Raw genomic sequence first — 15,450 nt, 5'->3', positions numbered from 1 at the left:
ACCCACGCAAACATACTCCTTCTACTATAAAAGACACGAAATAATAATATTTTCCATAATTTTATTTACGTTACAAAAATGATTTCCCTCGAGAGAAAAGACAAGATCCAATTAATTCCAAAAGACAAATGAAACTAATCAAATTACTAAAAAAAACTCCATTCTCAAATAACTAAAACACAAAAGATGCAATACTGCCTGGTATTTTCATATTTATTCAAAAGCAGAGTCAAAGCACTCGACAGATAACGAAATAACGAAATCAACAGAGAGTCACAAGATTTTCTCAACTATCTGATTCGTCGTTAGAATTTACAGACTCGATTCAGTCTACAGCTTTGTTGTTGATTTTTCAGCAAAAAATTGGTTCTTATCAGGTATAGCAGTAAGCTATTATATTTTCGCGTAATAATAAAATGTTTTTTTTAGAACCTACATGTATATATATTATATAACCTTATCCTGACAATAAACGAAATATCCCAAGGCCTCTCGATTATTGAGTTTGACGTATATACATATATATATATATATATATATATAAGCCATGCTGAAGAGAGGGTGAGTGTGCTTATCGTAAACGAAGAATCAGGTATAAAATTAAGTGGTTGATGCTTGATTTATTTCTCTCGAGGAAGAGGCCCTAAAAGAAAAGAAACGAAACGTCAGCATTGCACTGGCTCTCGCCGGATTCTTATCGCGGCACGTACGATTTTATCGTCAAAATTTTCCACCGTGCGTGAGCCAGTCGAATCCACTATCTCGCACATCGTAAGCCAGCAATCGGGCTCGTAGGAGTGTGTACCATCGCTGGTATGCGCGTGTGTTCCACAAATGGACTCGAAATCCTTTTCCATCGATAAAGCAGCTGCTCTCGCGTTTATTCACACCATGCACACGTTTCCCAAATCAGTTTAAGACCCGATGAAACAATATTGAAATAAAATTCTTCTTACGGATAATTTAATATTTCTAAGCTTCGGCATTAAAGTGTAATTATTTATATTTGCCCATTGATAACGCTGTACGTACGAATAAATTCGTAGTTATGCTCGAGTGGTATTTACTCGCATAAAGATATCTGTAAGTAGAGTTCTGTGTAAATTGATTAAGTTTAATTATTCCTCTTGGAGTGACTATCGTAAAAAGCAATTTGCTTTAATCGTTCAAAATGAGCATATACCTTATACCTGCAGTAACACAAATGTAGATATATAAGCTACAATTATTTTTTCTTTTCTGTGGTACAGAGAAATTTTATTTTTTAGGTTTTATCAAGAACTCTCAGCATTGCCATAGGTTCGTCCAAAATTTGTGGGATTTATAGAGATTGAATTACTATGCGATTCAGTTGGTCCTACATATTTCATAATTTCAAAAATAGAGTGGTCCGAGTGGTTAATTTTGGCCAACTCGACCCCATTTTGAATATTTCTGCAGATCGAACCTTGAATTGAAATTCGATAATCGATCACTGCTCTCAATGTTTATGTGTATTATTCATTTTAATTTTATTCTACTGAAATTAATTAATAGATTAAAATCAGTACTGAAATAATTAATTCCTAGGGGAATAAATTTAATGGAAGAAACTGTATATAAGACAATTTATACTGTAAAATATGCCATGAGGTCAAATAACTATTCTACTGGCAGAAACTGATCTATTATCTATATACGATTGCCCAGTCGTATTTTCAGTTGTGTCTCTCGATATTGCTCTCTGATTAGATATTGGCTCAAAGTGGGCACGTGTCCAGATATTATATCCTACTGCACTGTACATATATATATATACCATAGAATATTTTCAGAAAAACTTTAAACGATCATTTTTAACATTTTCTTCGATATTTGTTCAATCTGTACAATTACCTACTGGACAAAACTGAATTAACCGATGGAAATATATAAAAAAACATAATATCTAATTGCATGAAATTTCGACAAGACTCCAATTCATTGAAAAAATAAATTTTACATTCCATCAAGTGATATATGCAAATGACGAGTCAGCCATTATGATTTTTGGCCAAGAGGACGCGAAAGAAGGGAAAGAGGGTAAAAGCATCGTTTTAAAAATAGGAAAAGCACGCAGAGTATTGTTTTGCTGTGTTGTATTTGTGTATACCGGGTCGCAGGCGTAAAAATACTAACCTACATCGGCTGGCGCGTGTCGTGCAACGTGACTCTTGCCCCCACCAGGATAACGAGCTACCCCACTACTTTATTCGCCATTGCACACGTATGTGCAGATATGTCGCGGTGACGTTGCAGGACGTTACATATCCAAGAAAGAGGCCTAATGAATGCAGCACACACACACGAAACTTACGAGAGCGTGAATGATTTATCACCAGCTGCTGCTGCGATGTAACAAACACCCTCCAACAACGTGTCACAATTTTACCATCCGATCACTCTGTGTTCTCCTCCTTTTACATCGATTCTCACTCGTCCATTTATATCAGCCTAATCCCTTTATAAACGATCATATAGCTCTCATAAATAATGACCAATGTATCCTGCATTACTATATATAGTGGAAACTCGACACCCCGTTCGACATTACTGTATTTATAGTTGTATATATATATATATAGTGAAAGGAATTATTTAAGCGCCGCTTAGAAATCTACAAATAGGTACTTTCGTACCTGCATGATCAGTTTTTTATTCCATTTCTGTGCAAATAATTATTTTCTTACGAGGACTGAAATCTTGTTTGATATATATATATAGATCCTATCTACCCAATCTGTCATTATTTTGTTGATTAATAAACCTGTAGGATGTTTGTTTATTTTTTTCTTTGATTCTCTTTGTAGATTTATTTTATTAGTGTTTGGTTAGTATTAAATAGTGCAGTGAAAGTTGTTCGAGATTCTTTTTTACAACGTTGGAAATTCTTGTGGGTATCGATAATTAATTTAAGTATTTTTTATTTTATTATTTGTTTTTGGATTATTGAGAGGGTGTAAAGTAAAGGGAGGTGGAAAAATTGTTCGTTGAAGCGTTTCGAGGATGAATTAGACGATAAAGAGGTGAACATTTCTATAATTATTCGTTTCATGCGTAATTCCTAAACACCTGAGTTCATTTTATAATCTGATCAGGTAAATAAAATTTGCTTGAGTCAATGACGCGTGCCAAATCGAGGTGGTGACCTTGGGTGTTAAAACCCTATCATTGAATGGAAAATGTTATTTTTTAAGGAAAATTGATATATTCGATGGTACACGAAGAGTCTTGTGAAGTAAAAAATCATGTTAACCAGTGTTAGCGAAAAACGACAAAAATTTCAGAAATAATCGATCCTATACGTGATCAGGCAGGAAGCGAAAGATGAAAAGCGTTTATGAAATTTCATGTGAAAAAATGTATTTAATCGGATTATCGCTGAGTTTACGATTTACGGTTTATTGACTAACATAACACATTTGCCTCTCTTATTTATAACTATAAATACGTGTCACAAGAGAAATATTATTCTAAGAAACAAAGAAATTAACAACAATGAACAACTCGATTGTTTATTGCACCTATGTCATTCAGATTGTGTAGGAGAAAAAAGTGTAAATTATAGTTCAAGGTCTCAGTTATTTTTGGTTGATTATCCTGCTCAATTGTTTCCGACACGTGTCAACAAATACTAGCTTGTCCAGCAAAATATTGTATGTGTGGATAAATGGAATAGCATGCCAAGAACAATAATTGGTCGACTAATGCTCGATAAACACAGATAAAGAAAAATGTCCACATTTTCACTACGTGTCTTGTCTGACTATAATTTTGTAAATTATCATTGTTACCACTAATTACAAATATTACCTAATCACAATTTACGAAAGTTTCTTGAAAAAAAAAGAAAAATGGGTGAAGGAATAGTTAAAAATGTGACTGATCCACTCCAGCTGGTATTTCGTGGTTCAGAAACGCACCTGCTGACCCAGGCTGAAGTGCACACGTGTAAATATAACTCTCTACTTACCACTTGACGCGCAATCGATCGGATTATGAATAGTATGCATACACTGAGGCAAGAGTCATGTGACCAATAAAATTATAAGAGCTTGCACACAATTCCTATTTATGGTCGTACACGTGTCGCGGAAAGTGCAGTTGGTACCAGTGACACTACTCGATTTTCCAATCAGTGTAATAAAAATATTTATAAAAATTCAAAGCTCCCATAAATTTCTCTGGAGGCCATGCTCCGAGTTTTATCAGCTCTAAAGAGTCGATTATAGATCCCTACGTCCATTAAACGCAAATGGAGGGTCTGAAAACTTTGGTGACGTCATTGATGGAGTCGCTGACTCGGTTTGGAATATCGATAAGAATGATTGTGTCGAGCAAACGAAGCGGAATCGCGGCGTCCTTCGTCGACCTTGGGTCGTTTTGCATGCGCTCACTTTCACACGTCTACCCACACGTGACACGCCAGGATACTCAATTTTTATTCTCTCTCACGTATGCAGCGACTCTTATTGTTGCTTATCTCACGCCTATACCTATAACAATCATTCCTTCTCGAAAATATCTTTTTAACACCTTACGTGTATAACGCAGCGGCGTAAAATTTCACACTTTCGACCTTGTGGCTTATTGCTTCGCTGCTTTCTAACCTCTGCGAATATTTTACTATTTTCTTTATTCTCATACGAAAATAGTAATTAGAGAAATACTAGTAGGTTCTTATTAAGAAATAAATCGTATTGAATATTAAAATTTACAAGTTTATACGATGCATCACGTAGAGAATCTATAAACAAGTAGTTTAACAATAACATTGCAGAGCCATCTTAAAATATTATTGATTTGTACTACTTGTTTCGTAAATTTATTTATACAAGATTGATGATTATTTTTATTCGATGACGAGATCAATAATTTTAAAATCTTGCGAGGTAGTAATTTATTGAAATTGGTTAGGAAAATAGTTTTAAGGTTAAATTGTAGTTTTATCTATATAAATAAGATTTGAAATAATATACAGCTAGAAATTGTAAATGTACGAGATGTCGAGTATTGCGACAGTTTTTAGAATGAGTTATGGGCTCATCTCGTATACTGCTGGACAGCTGTTCGCGAGTGAGTAGCAAACGTCTAAACGTGCGCCTACCTCTCGCACGTGCGTGAAGCCAGTGCAACTCTGTTGCAATAAGAAAGTGAATGGCGAAGAAGGATGCTCGTGGTGGGCAGAAAGGTCGATCAAGGACGAGACTAGCACTCCCATGCCAATTGCAATCCATTCGAAACTCACGAAAACTTTCACCTGAGTGTTTCTCTCGTTTAATCAAAATTCGTCGATATTTTAATTCATTTGCAAAGCAGAATTGTAAAACTATATAGAAAAAAGGAATAGCTCGAATTCTAGAAAATGTCATCCACCTGCAGCCCCATGTAATTCTGGTCGAGAGAAAAAGCCAAGTGGTAAAATTAACACCTGTCAATAAGCACGCTTCGACGCGAGATTATCTTGCAAAAGTAATGAATGATTAATTATAGACTTCACCACATGAATAATTGCATACGTACGTGAGATTATAATTTTAAAAAAAGCAGCCAACTATCGCGAAGAATTCGACGAGTCTCGATGTATAAACGTTCCTTGCGTTTGTTCTCACGATGACGGATAAGTATATATTGAACAAAAATAATGCGTTATAAATAAAAAGAATATTCAGATATTTCTCGCACGAAATTGTACTTACGTGACTGATAAAATTTGTTACGAAGGAGTATATAAAATTTATTGCGTTTTCTTCATCATTATAGAATTTTTAATATCCCAAAATTGTATAAATAGAGATGCACTAGTTTTAAAAGAGGCATTGTTTTCTAAACAACGGGGAATTAACAAAATAAATCAATCATGAGACAATCAATTTTTTTGTTTTTGTTCGTCGTCCTGGGAAGTATCATGATTGCGAGTAACAGCATGGCAAATGCCGAAGAGCAACGTGACCCAAATTCTGTAGCGGCCAAGATACCGTTCTATGGCATTATTAAGAAACTCATTGGGAGTGTTTCGAAGATTCTACAGGTGATCATTTCGCATTCTAGCAAGATTAGTACAAATTTGCAAAAATTATTCTTCTAACTATTATCTATGTTCTTTCCTTTCAGCATTACCACAATGCCAAACTGTTTGGAAAGCATCCCGATGACATTATGAAATAATATTTGCCAAATTTCTTCCAATGCTCTAATTACCCTCTAGAAGATAACATAAACTATAGTACAATTAATTTAATTTCATGAAAAATAGAGTCTGTAAACTAATAAACGCTGCAATAAACCAAAATAACTATTAAGTATGTCTTGTAATTATATAGTAAGTTAAGTTCATCTTCGTTACCTATATTAAGTGACTAAATACAGTCTGTTTTATTTTGAGCATTGCAAGTACAATTATGTGGAAGCTCTAGTTTTGGCAAGAATACACTATAAAATCAAAAAATAGAATTTTTGTAGTTTAAAAAATTGTTGCATCTTTTAATTAATCGTTAAGACACAACTACCAATGAGACTTTATGATTATAATCAATATCTTTGTAATTGTCGATATTACGAGCAACTTTGTTCTCGGTACACGTGATACCAAGCATGTGTACAAAGATCCGAGGTTAAAGTTTGTTAAAGCTTTGTTACGGAACGACGTTGGCTATAAATTTTACAGGCTACGCCGACATTGCTGCTCTTATCAATAATGCTACGAGCTTGCTTTTTCTGTCCGCTCTATTTCTAGCAAAAAATCTATAACAACAAGACAGAGGACGCTCAGGGTTATTGACTGAGAGGGCAGGTACACGTGAAAAATGACAGACGTTATTTTGGGGGGGGGGGGGGGGGGGGTGATGAGGTGCTGGCAGTTACATTTATATGAAAAATCGATGGCAAGAGAGAAACATTGTTGCACTCGATCCAGTGTGTATTGCCTTTTCTTATTTCTCCGCAGTACCAAATATACAGAGGAATCCAATAAAATGATTCAATGATTTTTCTATATCTAATTTCTAAAATCGTCGTGTTTCGATAAATATTTCCTCTCGACGTTATTGATAATAATTTATTACTTTCTTCCAGCCTGGATGGCAGATCCTGCAAGGACGAGATCTACAGGATGGGCATTGGTGCGAGTTATTGCGAAGGAAATCTCAACTTTACCACTGCCTCGGAGGATGATGAGGTGTACACGAAGAAGAAGGTCTCCAGGGTCAGTTATTCAAGATTTAACTATATAGATTTATGTCCACTCTAAATGTCAGAAGAAAAAACAGCTGAAGCTGTTAATGACTTTTTAACTAGTAATTGTGACTCGACAGTAGGTAACACGTGTTATGGATCAGACACACAAGTGAATATAGTGTTCTTTATCGTGTATTAGTTTATAACGTAGACGTACGTGGGTAGGAAAATAGTAGGAGTCTGTGACAAGGAAATTTTAACGTAGGTTTTGTTCTGCATTTTTTAGTTTTCATTTGTTGAGGTAATTTGTTAAAATTAAGTGGAAAGAAAAAAGAGTGGATTTTTGGCTCGAGTCGATAAGACGTTTGCCATCCGAATCGTGCTCGCCCGATTATCTAGGCCACGTCGGAGAAAGGTTTTCCGCCTTGTCGAATCAATGATGACGCAATGAACGAGAGAGCCAATGACAGTCACGTCGCTCGAAAATCGTCGGCGTCGCAGATTGTGACACCGTCACGGGGCAGGATCTGCGTGTCCAAAATGAAATATGCGAGGGGAGCTTTAAATAAAGAAATAACCTGATCCAAAGCCGGATTAAACAGTGGAGAAAAATTGTTCTTACAACCATTCATCTTCTCGAATATAAACTTGGAATGGTTCTCGATAACAGAGAAATTTTTGAAATTCAAACTACTGTGCTTAAAAAAACTGAAAGAGCTTTGTGATTAAATGCTTTGGAGATACGAACGCGAAATTTAATAGTTTTTTATTACAAAGCTACTGGAAATAGTTGGTCTTGAAATAAAAATAGAATTTGTTTCCTTTCGAATATAAACATGGAAAAGTTGTCAGTGTATATATAATACAGATTTTTTTTAAATGCAAAGTATAGTGCTTGAAAAAACTGACAAAGCTTTGTGATTAAATGCTTTGGAGATACAAACGTGATATTTCATAGTTTTGAATTACAAAGCTCCTGGAAATAGTTGGTCTTGAAATAAAAATAGTGCTTTTTATTCTACACTGCTCTTTGACAATGATAAACGACAGATTTAAAAGTATCTAAACGATGCGATTTTGAATTCTTGGTAAAAATGAGAGTGACCAAGTTTTTGCAGATATTTTGCATTTTTTCCAGGTTGTAGAAAAAAAAATTATAGCGAAGGATGTAGAGCTCGAAGGAGTTTATTAGCGATTCGTTCTTCTTTTTCCTACAGCAATCGAGCAAAACCAATTCTGAAGTCGCCTTCGTGATTCGAGGACAGGTAGCACACGTGTCGCACACGTGTCACAGACACTGTTCCTCTACGACTCTCAACAATAGCACCGCACACATTTATATACCTACGTTTTCAGCACATGTTCCATTTTCACCTAACCTATATACATAGCACTCTGTAATTTCGATCGATAATCAACTATTTAACACAGAAATCAGGCATAGCTCGACTATAACTTAAAGTTTCACTTAGTCGATTTTGCAACCTCGATCTCTGCTTAGCATTAATATCTATTTTTCTAGTTGTTCATTTAATTTTAGACAGTTGACCTTTTGGGTGGATCAAAAATAATATGCTGATTACTAATGGTAGACGTGTCTCATAGGCGCACTGTCAACGCCAACTATTTATAAAATGGATTGTTTTTAGCTTTGAAATAGGATTCGTAGTAACTCACTATGTGCGAAACTTGGCATATTGCTTGTCTCGTGGTAAACTTTAGTTGCTTAATATTTGGATTTTTAGCAAAATTTTTTCTAGAAGCATGTGAAGAGGTAGATTCAAAAAATATAGTAATATTTAAGTCAATGAAATAAATGTATGATTCATGGTTTATGAAGAAAAAACATTTTTTCTTTGGAAGAATCGTCTCTCGAGATTCATTTTTTTTTTATACGACACTTTTAAATGTTTTCTTTTTAATATATGTAAAAACTGCTCGATTGACCTCGCTGAACACCAAAATGAAACGTGATAAGTCCTATCACGTTTATTTTTTAGTTATTGCACGTGGATATAATTTAAAGTGTTACGATCTCTTCAATATTTATCTTATATCAAAACGTAAAGAATTTAACAGAATTTATTATTTCATTTTTTTATTTCCATGTTATTATACACTAAACCAATATTATACTATATACATTTTTTATGTTTAGCTCAAGAGTGATTTTTAGTTCGAAGAGACCAGTAGCAAAGTGTAGAAATCCATCAGTTTAGAAAAATTAATGTCGAGTAATGTCACACAATAGAGGAAAAATAAATAATATAGTTGGTGATGACTGAACAAAGTGCTTTATAAAAGTCATACTGGACAAAACGTTCTCTTCCTAACAAATGCAGATATTTTCTAGTATTTGTGAAGCAATACACAATATCTAAGTACAAAGCAATTCAGTCAATTGATTTCCCTATCGTAAATTACTATTATTTTTTTTTATATTGAGAAACATTTTTCAAACAGTAATCCTCTCAGATTTTTTATCGTTTGTTAAATAATTGTAGTTTGTTTTTCAGCTATTATTAATATTTTCCTGTTGAACTATCATAGTAGGCCGTAGTTTATTGGTTTTCTCTACTGAATTAACTTATTCTAAACGTGACTGTTTGTCCTTTCGAGATGCTGTGATGTTCAGGAACAATTCTATAGGTCGTAGAAATGTCTTGTCTAATTATAGCCAGTTGTATGCTACTGCTACTTTTACAACTTGTTTATGAATAAGTGATTGCGATCTAATGCTTCCGTGTTACTCAAGATTATTAATGACACAAAACTAGTCTTCCTTCCATTTCCACTGAAAATAAAATTATAGAAATTAGAATATCAATTATATTATACTTTCTATTTTATTTAAACCATTCAAGTATTACAATTCTTATTCACAGTTCTACCATAACGAAAGACACTGTTAATATTTAACCTTGTCATCGTTACAGCACAGAACTTTCGCTTTAAAAATTTCACTTGACCAACACTTTGGACATTTTTTGTCTAATCAGACTCGCTCTTTCAGTGAAACCTCGAGATACGAAAAATCTCCACTTTCGTTTTCAATGTTTTTTCTACATAGTGACGTTTTTGATTCGCCAACACAAGGTAGAACGAAAATGAATTCGTTCATTTAGAAAGTTGTACGTTGACAAAATTTTGCGGTATTTCATGAAAAAAAAAAACAATAATAATGGATATAAGGAAAAAGCTGAGATATCAGTGAATATATGTTATCGTGAATATTAAATTGTGGGAAGAATTCGTGAATTTCTAGTAGCCCTTGATTTTCCTGTTGGTGACGCGGGAGCTCGTCAGGATAGCCCTGAATCACAGCCCTGACCGAGAATCCAGTCGCTGTGGTATTTCCATTGGGAGATCGTGCCGTTCGACACGAAATTTCTCGCAGGCGCGCGCAAGTAGAAAAAGACAGCGTTACGCGTGCCTGGACTCCGCGCGAGTCTAAACGTGATCCGCGCGAGAATCACGCATCGATGACTCATGGGAAACGTCGAGGACGAGGATGTCATTGACGCTGCTTCAAAAATAATCCTCGAAAACACGTATGAATAACCACCCCTCCTCCTTCCCCCCCCCCTCATAACGATACACCTATAAAAAAAATCATAAAAATCAATCGACACACGAGTATCTCTAAAATTCGATTAAAATCTCAATTGGATAAAAGACGAAAATTAAGAGAACCCGAGTAGATAGTGCGGAAAATTTATGACGACTCGGTAACAGAAATTACAGTATATGCCACAGTGGTACACAAACGAGGAAAAATACTGAATAATCCTTAGAACGATTTCAGTGTCATTGATATGAAAATAAACTCGTGCGAGTATATTTATATACTCGTTGCGAAGTAACTAGTTGGCAGTTGGAGAAATAGAAAAAATGCAATATAAAGATTATGAAGGAAAAAGATTAAACATTTTGTCAACAATTTTCAGAAGTACATTTTGCTCAGTTTGCCAAAAGAGTTGGTGAAAAAGCGATGTGTTTGGTATTAGGAGGAGTGCTCTACGGTCTGATTGCAATGGGTTGGCTATTTTCCTAGGAAGCACACGTGCGTGCTGAAATAATTCGAATCACGAGTGTCGGTTCTGGCCGATCACTGTACGGTGGCGCCACTTGAATCCGTTTCGAAAGCAGCAGAATGGGGGGGGGGGGGGGGGGACGAGCGAATTACGGTCGAACATTTCCATAATTCGATAGAGGCTCCGATGCTCGGGGAAACGAGTAACGTGACCAGAAAGACGTCACGCCAGCACAGATGGCGCGCTGCTCTCGAAATATTCCATCGTACCACCCTGAAGAGCCACAACTCCGATTTCCCAGTGGTACGATCATTAAATTGTAACGGGCCGAGTATTAATGACCGTATTTCGTGAGAAGGAAGAACAATGCGAGGTAATAATGAAAATGATAGGTCACGTTTGCACTTGATATTTAATTACATAACCGTTTTATCTCAGAAATCCTGCAATGGCTCACGTTTCTTGCCTTACGTGTGACTGTCACGCTTGACCCTGTGCGACACTGCCTGTCAACTTTGCTTTCGTTTCCAGATTTTAATTGTTGCTGGTTAATGGAAAAATTATCTGTAAAATTAGTTTTATGTAGCACGTCTTCTTTGCTGAATAGAGATACACAAGTTTACATATATGTATATAAATATATATGTTCCATCAAAGATAGTGTGATCGATAGCTTCAAAGATTGCACAGTCAGCGAATAGTTATAAATATTATTGTACGTGCCATAGGATAGTGCTGATGCAAAAGTGTTTTTGTGTACAAATCTATTCCGAATCCTCCACATTTGTATTTTAACCTAAAAGCTGTATTAATAGAAAATACATTTATTCAGTCAGCTTTGCTGCCTTTATTAGGATGCTAGAACATTGCTGTGACTATAGAGAAGTGACTGATAGATAGATCGATGAATTATGCATTGTTTTCACTCAGGTTCTCCTTGTTTAAAGAGAACGATGAGTCTGTGTGTATAAGTGTGTGCAATAGAGCGTCGCGACGCTCGACAGCGCTGCTCGTTTTGCTACATGTGTCATCTCGTGTATTTCCGTTTTCGCACGTGTTGCGCATCGTGATTCCCATCAGTTGCGATCTTAGAGACATCTCACGGAATGCTTGGTAACTGAAACCAAACTCAGCATCCGTCGAGATCGTTCCGTTCTTCAACGTTTTATTCTGATTGGTATATAATCTTTCGAAGATGTTTTTTATTTCCAAAATTTTTTTCTGTATTTTGTAATACGAGAGAAAACAATTTTTAGCTTTGGAATTTTAATACTTGGAAATAAATTTTCACGCTCAAACGGAGATTAGATCATCCTGGAATATCTCAGCGACGAGACAGTGTTTACGCTGATCTAAATTATAAAAGGTCGTGACTGATTCTACTTCATCGCTTGGATTACTTTACCATGCTGTTTACATTGTCGTGTTGTTGTGGATCACTATAACGAAAGACGTAGAACACTCAATTAAGGTCCTTGAGAAAAGAAATAGTTCCTTTAACCCTTTTAACATATAGCAATTGCAGACTTAGAAAAGCGCTCGTTTTTCCACCAATTCTTTTTATTGGCCTTTTTTCTTAAAATATGAGAGAAGATTGATAACACTTGCAAATAATTATTGCGAAGTTTTTGGGTCGAGAGAAAGTAAGCACAATACTGTGCATATCAAGCATTCCTTTATAATAGTCGTGGAGTTCTTTTTATGAAATAAAAAAACAAATTGTACGACGCTCTTGAACTTTTTAAGGTAGTTCACGCAGTGGATTCAGACTGTACTAGTCAGACATGATTTGAATTTAAAATAAACACAATCCTCGTTTATAATTAAATAAATAATGCAGAAATATTATATAATAATTGTAAAACAATCTAAAAATACTATTTTATTTTCATATTTCCATCAAATGTCATTTTATTACCTATTGTCTTTAAATTATTTTTTCAAATTGATTTCTTTTTTTAAAATATTTATATATATATATATATATATATAAGGATCAACTTATTCTAAAGTAGCACCTCTTTTAACAAATACCCGAGATTAATAATCCCTTAATTATTATTAATACTCCTTTAAAAAAAAAAGATGCGGTTTAAATTTCGCAAGAATTTCCGATAATAGTTTGTAGAATTAAGGGAAAATGTATTTATAGCAGGGATACTCTTAAACACCTTGTATGAACTTATCAGTAACAGATTGCCGGATCACGTGACGAGCGTCACGAGGGCTTGACGGCTAGCGTCACGATCGTTACGAGTTTTCAACGAATTCTAATGGTTAGCCTATGCATGTAGTACATACAGTATATCGCGTTGGACTTCGCGCGCTGGTATCACGAAAAGTCGATAAAGTCAATCTCTGCACCACTAACCGAGGTTCGAACGCAATTAACCACATTAAAATAGTTATCGAAATTTAATGAAATAATAAATCAACCGTATCATTGTCTTTGGCTCAATGAACATTTTGTACTCTGCACTATGCTCCCATCGACAAATCATCCTTCTCCCATCATTAAATAACATTCCTCATCGAGTATATTACACTTTGAACTCGCGTCTCTCTCTCCTTTATTATGATTCTTTCACATCAATGGTCTTGTTTACCAACGAAAAAGCTGTCTCTCGTTCAACACCCCAGAACGTGAAGTTTCAATGCAACTTCTTCTGTGTTTTTCTTAGATTTTTATTTTGATAAACAGTCCCACGTGTTTATCGGCATTCCACTATCAATCATCCGACATATCCAAGTAGACCTGTAAGAGGATGAACGTTACACGTTCTGGATTACACCGGTTCTTTTCCACAAGACTCTTATAAACACTGTTTTTTTTCTCTAACGATAACACAAATAGTATTCAGGTTACTCAGCTGGTATCTCTGGTAGTACAGGATGCTCAGTGAACATCCTCGCTATATCCATTGGACTTGTGGATATCCCCGGAACGTTCCAAGAATGTCCCGAGGATATTCGTGCCATTCTGGACCGAAACAACTGAAATTTTTCACCAAACCTCGAATAACGTCAGGTATATAAACAGTGTACCTCGTTTGGAAAATCATGACGCATTTTCACGGTATAATGCCACTGAAAACGCGTCATTACTTTCCCGACGACCCAATCCCTATCTAGTAATGACGTCATTACAGCGTTTTATGGGTTCCAGTTACAAATATATACAACGTCATTCGAAATCGTAACTCTATTAATTTATTCAATCAACTTCTATTTTCCGTATTCCAGCACTTTGCAGTGTCAGATAAATGCAAATTGTGGGAAATATAGCCAATATTCAACGTATGTTATGTCTTCTTTGTATCTGGGGCGATATAATTTTGTTCTGTAAATGAAAAAGCGTCGATCCACGAGGCTAATAACGGGCGGAATGACATAACAAACCGAATTATACAATCGATCGGTACGCAGTGTCCGAGTGCTTTGTATTATGGAAATAACGACGCTACCTCACAGGTTAGCACGTGTTACGTGAAGTGCGCCAATAGTCGCGGACCATAGCGTATTATTATAGAACGCGATAGATTTTTTTTAACAATGCACGATGATCCAACGGACGGTACCATCGCGGATCAGAACTACACGGATTATTATTTTTATTATCAAATATAAACTGAGACATTCGTGATAATTCCTCGGCTCCGGTAGCCGAGAAAACCAATCACTATCGTCGTTTTCTGACATTTCGCGTCTGAAGATACGGAATATTTTGTCCCAACGATAAACCAATCCGTCAACAATATTCCTTCTTTCCAGGAAACACACTCTTTTTGTTTACCCAAAGGTCCTCTCGAGTCGTCTTGTTTTTGAGTACGTGTTTTTTTCATGCTTCATTTTTTAACGTTTCTTTTTCAACGATATAAATACGCCGTGTTTGTTTTTACACATTTCAGCCTGCAGTCCGGAGACTCCGTTACTATAGTCAATATGGCGTTATTTTTGGCCCGGCGAAAAGCCTTATTCGTTCTTCCAGGCTTTCAAGAATAGTTCTGAGATCCTGAAATAGATAGTTATAATACGATTAATATTTGCTTTCGTAGCAAATTTTGCGCGGGCGTTGAAAATAGAAGCACTATACGTCGTTACATCGTTGGCTGAAATACGCGTGTAGCACGAGCGTCATTCGAAGCTACGATCGTCACGATGAATGAATTTGCTCTTGCCAAATTCAGCCCGGCCTTGATTTGGGAAGAGCTGAATTTGTATT

The 15,450-nt window shown here is 35.6% G+C and overlaps 1 protein-coding gene across 3 annotated transcripts in view; it reads left to right on the top strand.

Annotated features, from left to right (window-relative positions):
• Positions 1–15,450, top strand: part of LOC136782280 (hairy/enhancer-of-split related with YRPW motif protein 1-like) — a 30,121-nt gene that overhangs the window by 5,793 nt on the left and 8,878 nt on the right. For 2 of the 3 annotated variants that reach the window (XM_066741600.1, XM_066741602.1), the window contains exon 2: positions 7,093–7,222. In XM_066741600.1, coding sequence (XP_066597697.1) covers positions 7,093–7,222 — 130 coding nt within the window. Of the gene's footprint in view, positions 1–7,092; positions 7,223–11,451; positions 11,602–15,450 lie in introns of those variants that run through there. The other variant, XM_066741603.1, reaches the window with a different exon arrangement.

Source organism: Prorops nasuta, unplaced genomic scaffold (assembly GCF_024137725.1).
Source record: "Prorops nasuta isolate Cenicafe-Biocafe unplaced genomic scaffold, Cenicafe_Pnas_1.2 PNAS00025, whole genome shotgun sequence".
NCBI classification, from domain to species: Eukaryota; Metazoa; Arthropoda; class Insecta; order Hymenoptera; family Bethylidae; genus Prorops; species Prorops nasuta.
Note: the sequence above shows the minus strand (reverse complement) of the source record. Positions and strands in the feature narration are given on the sequence as shown.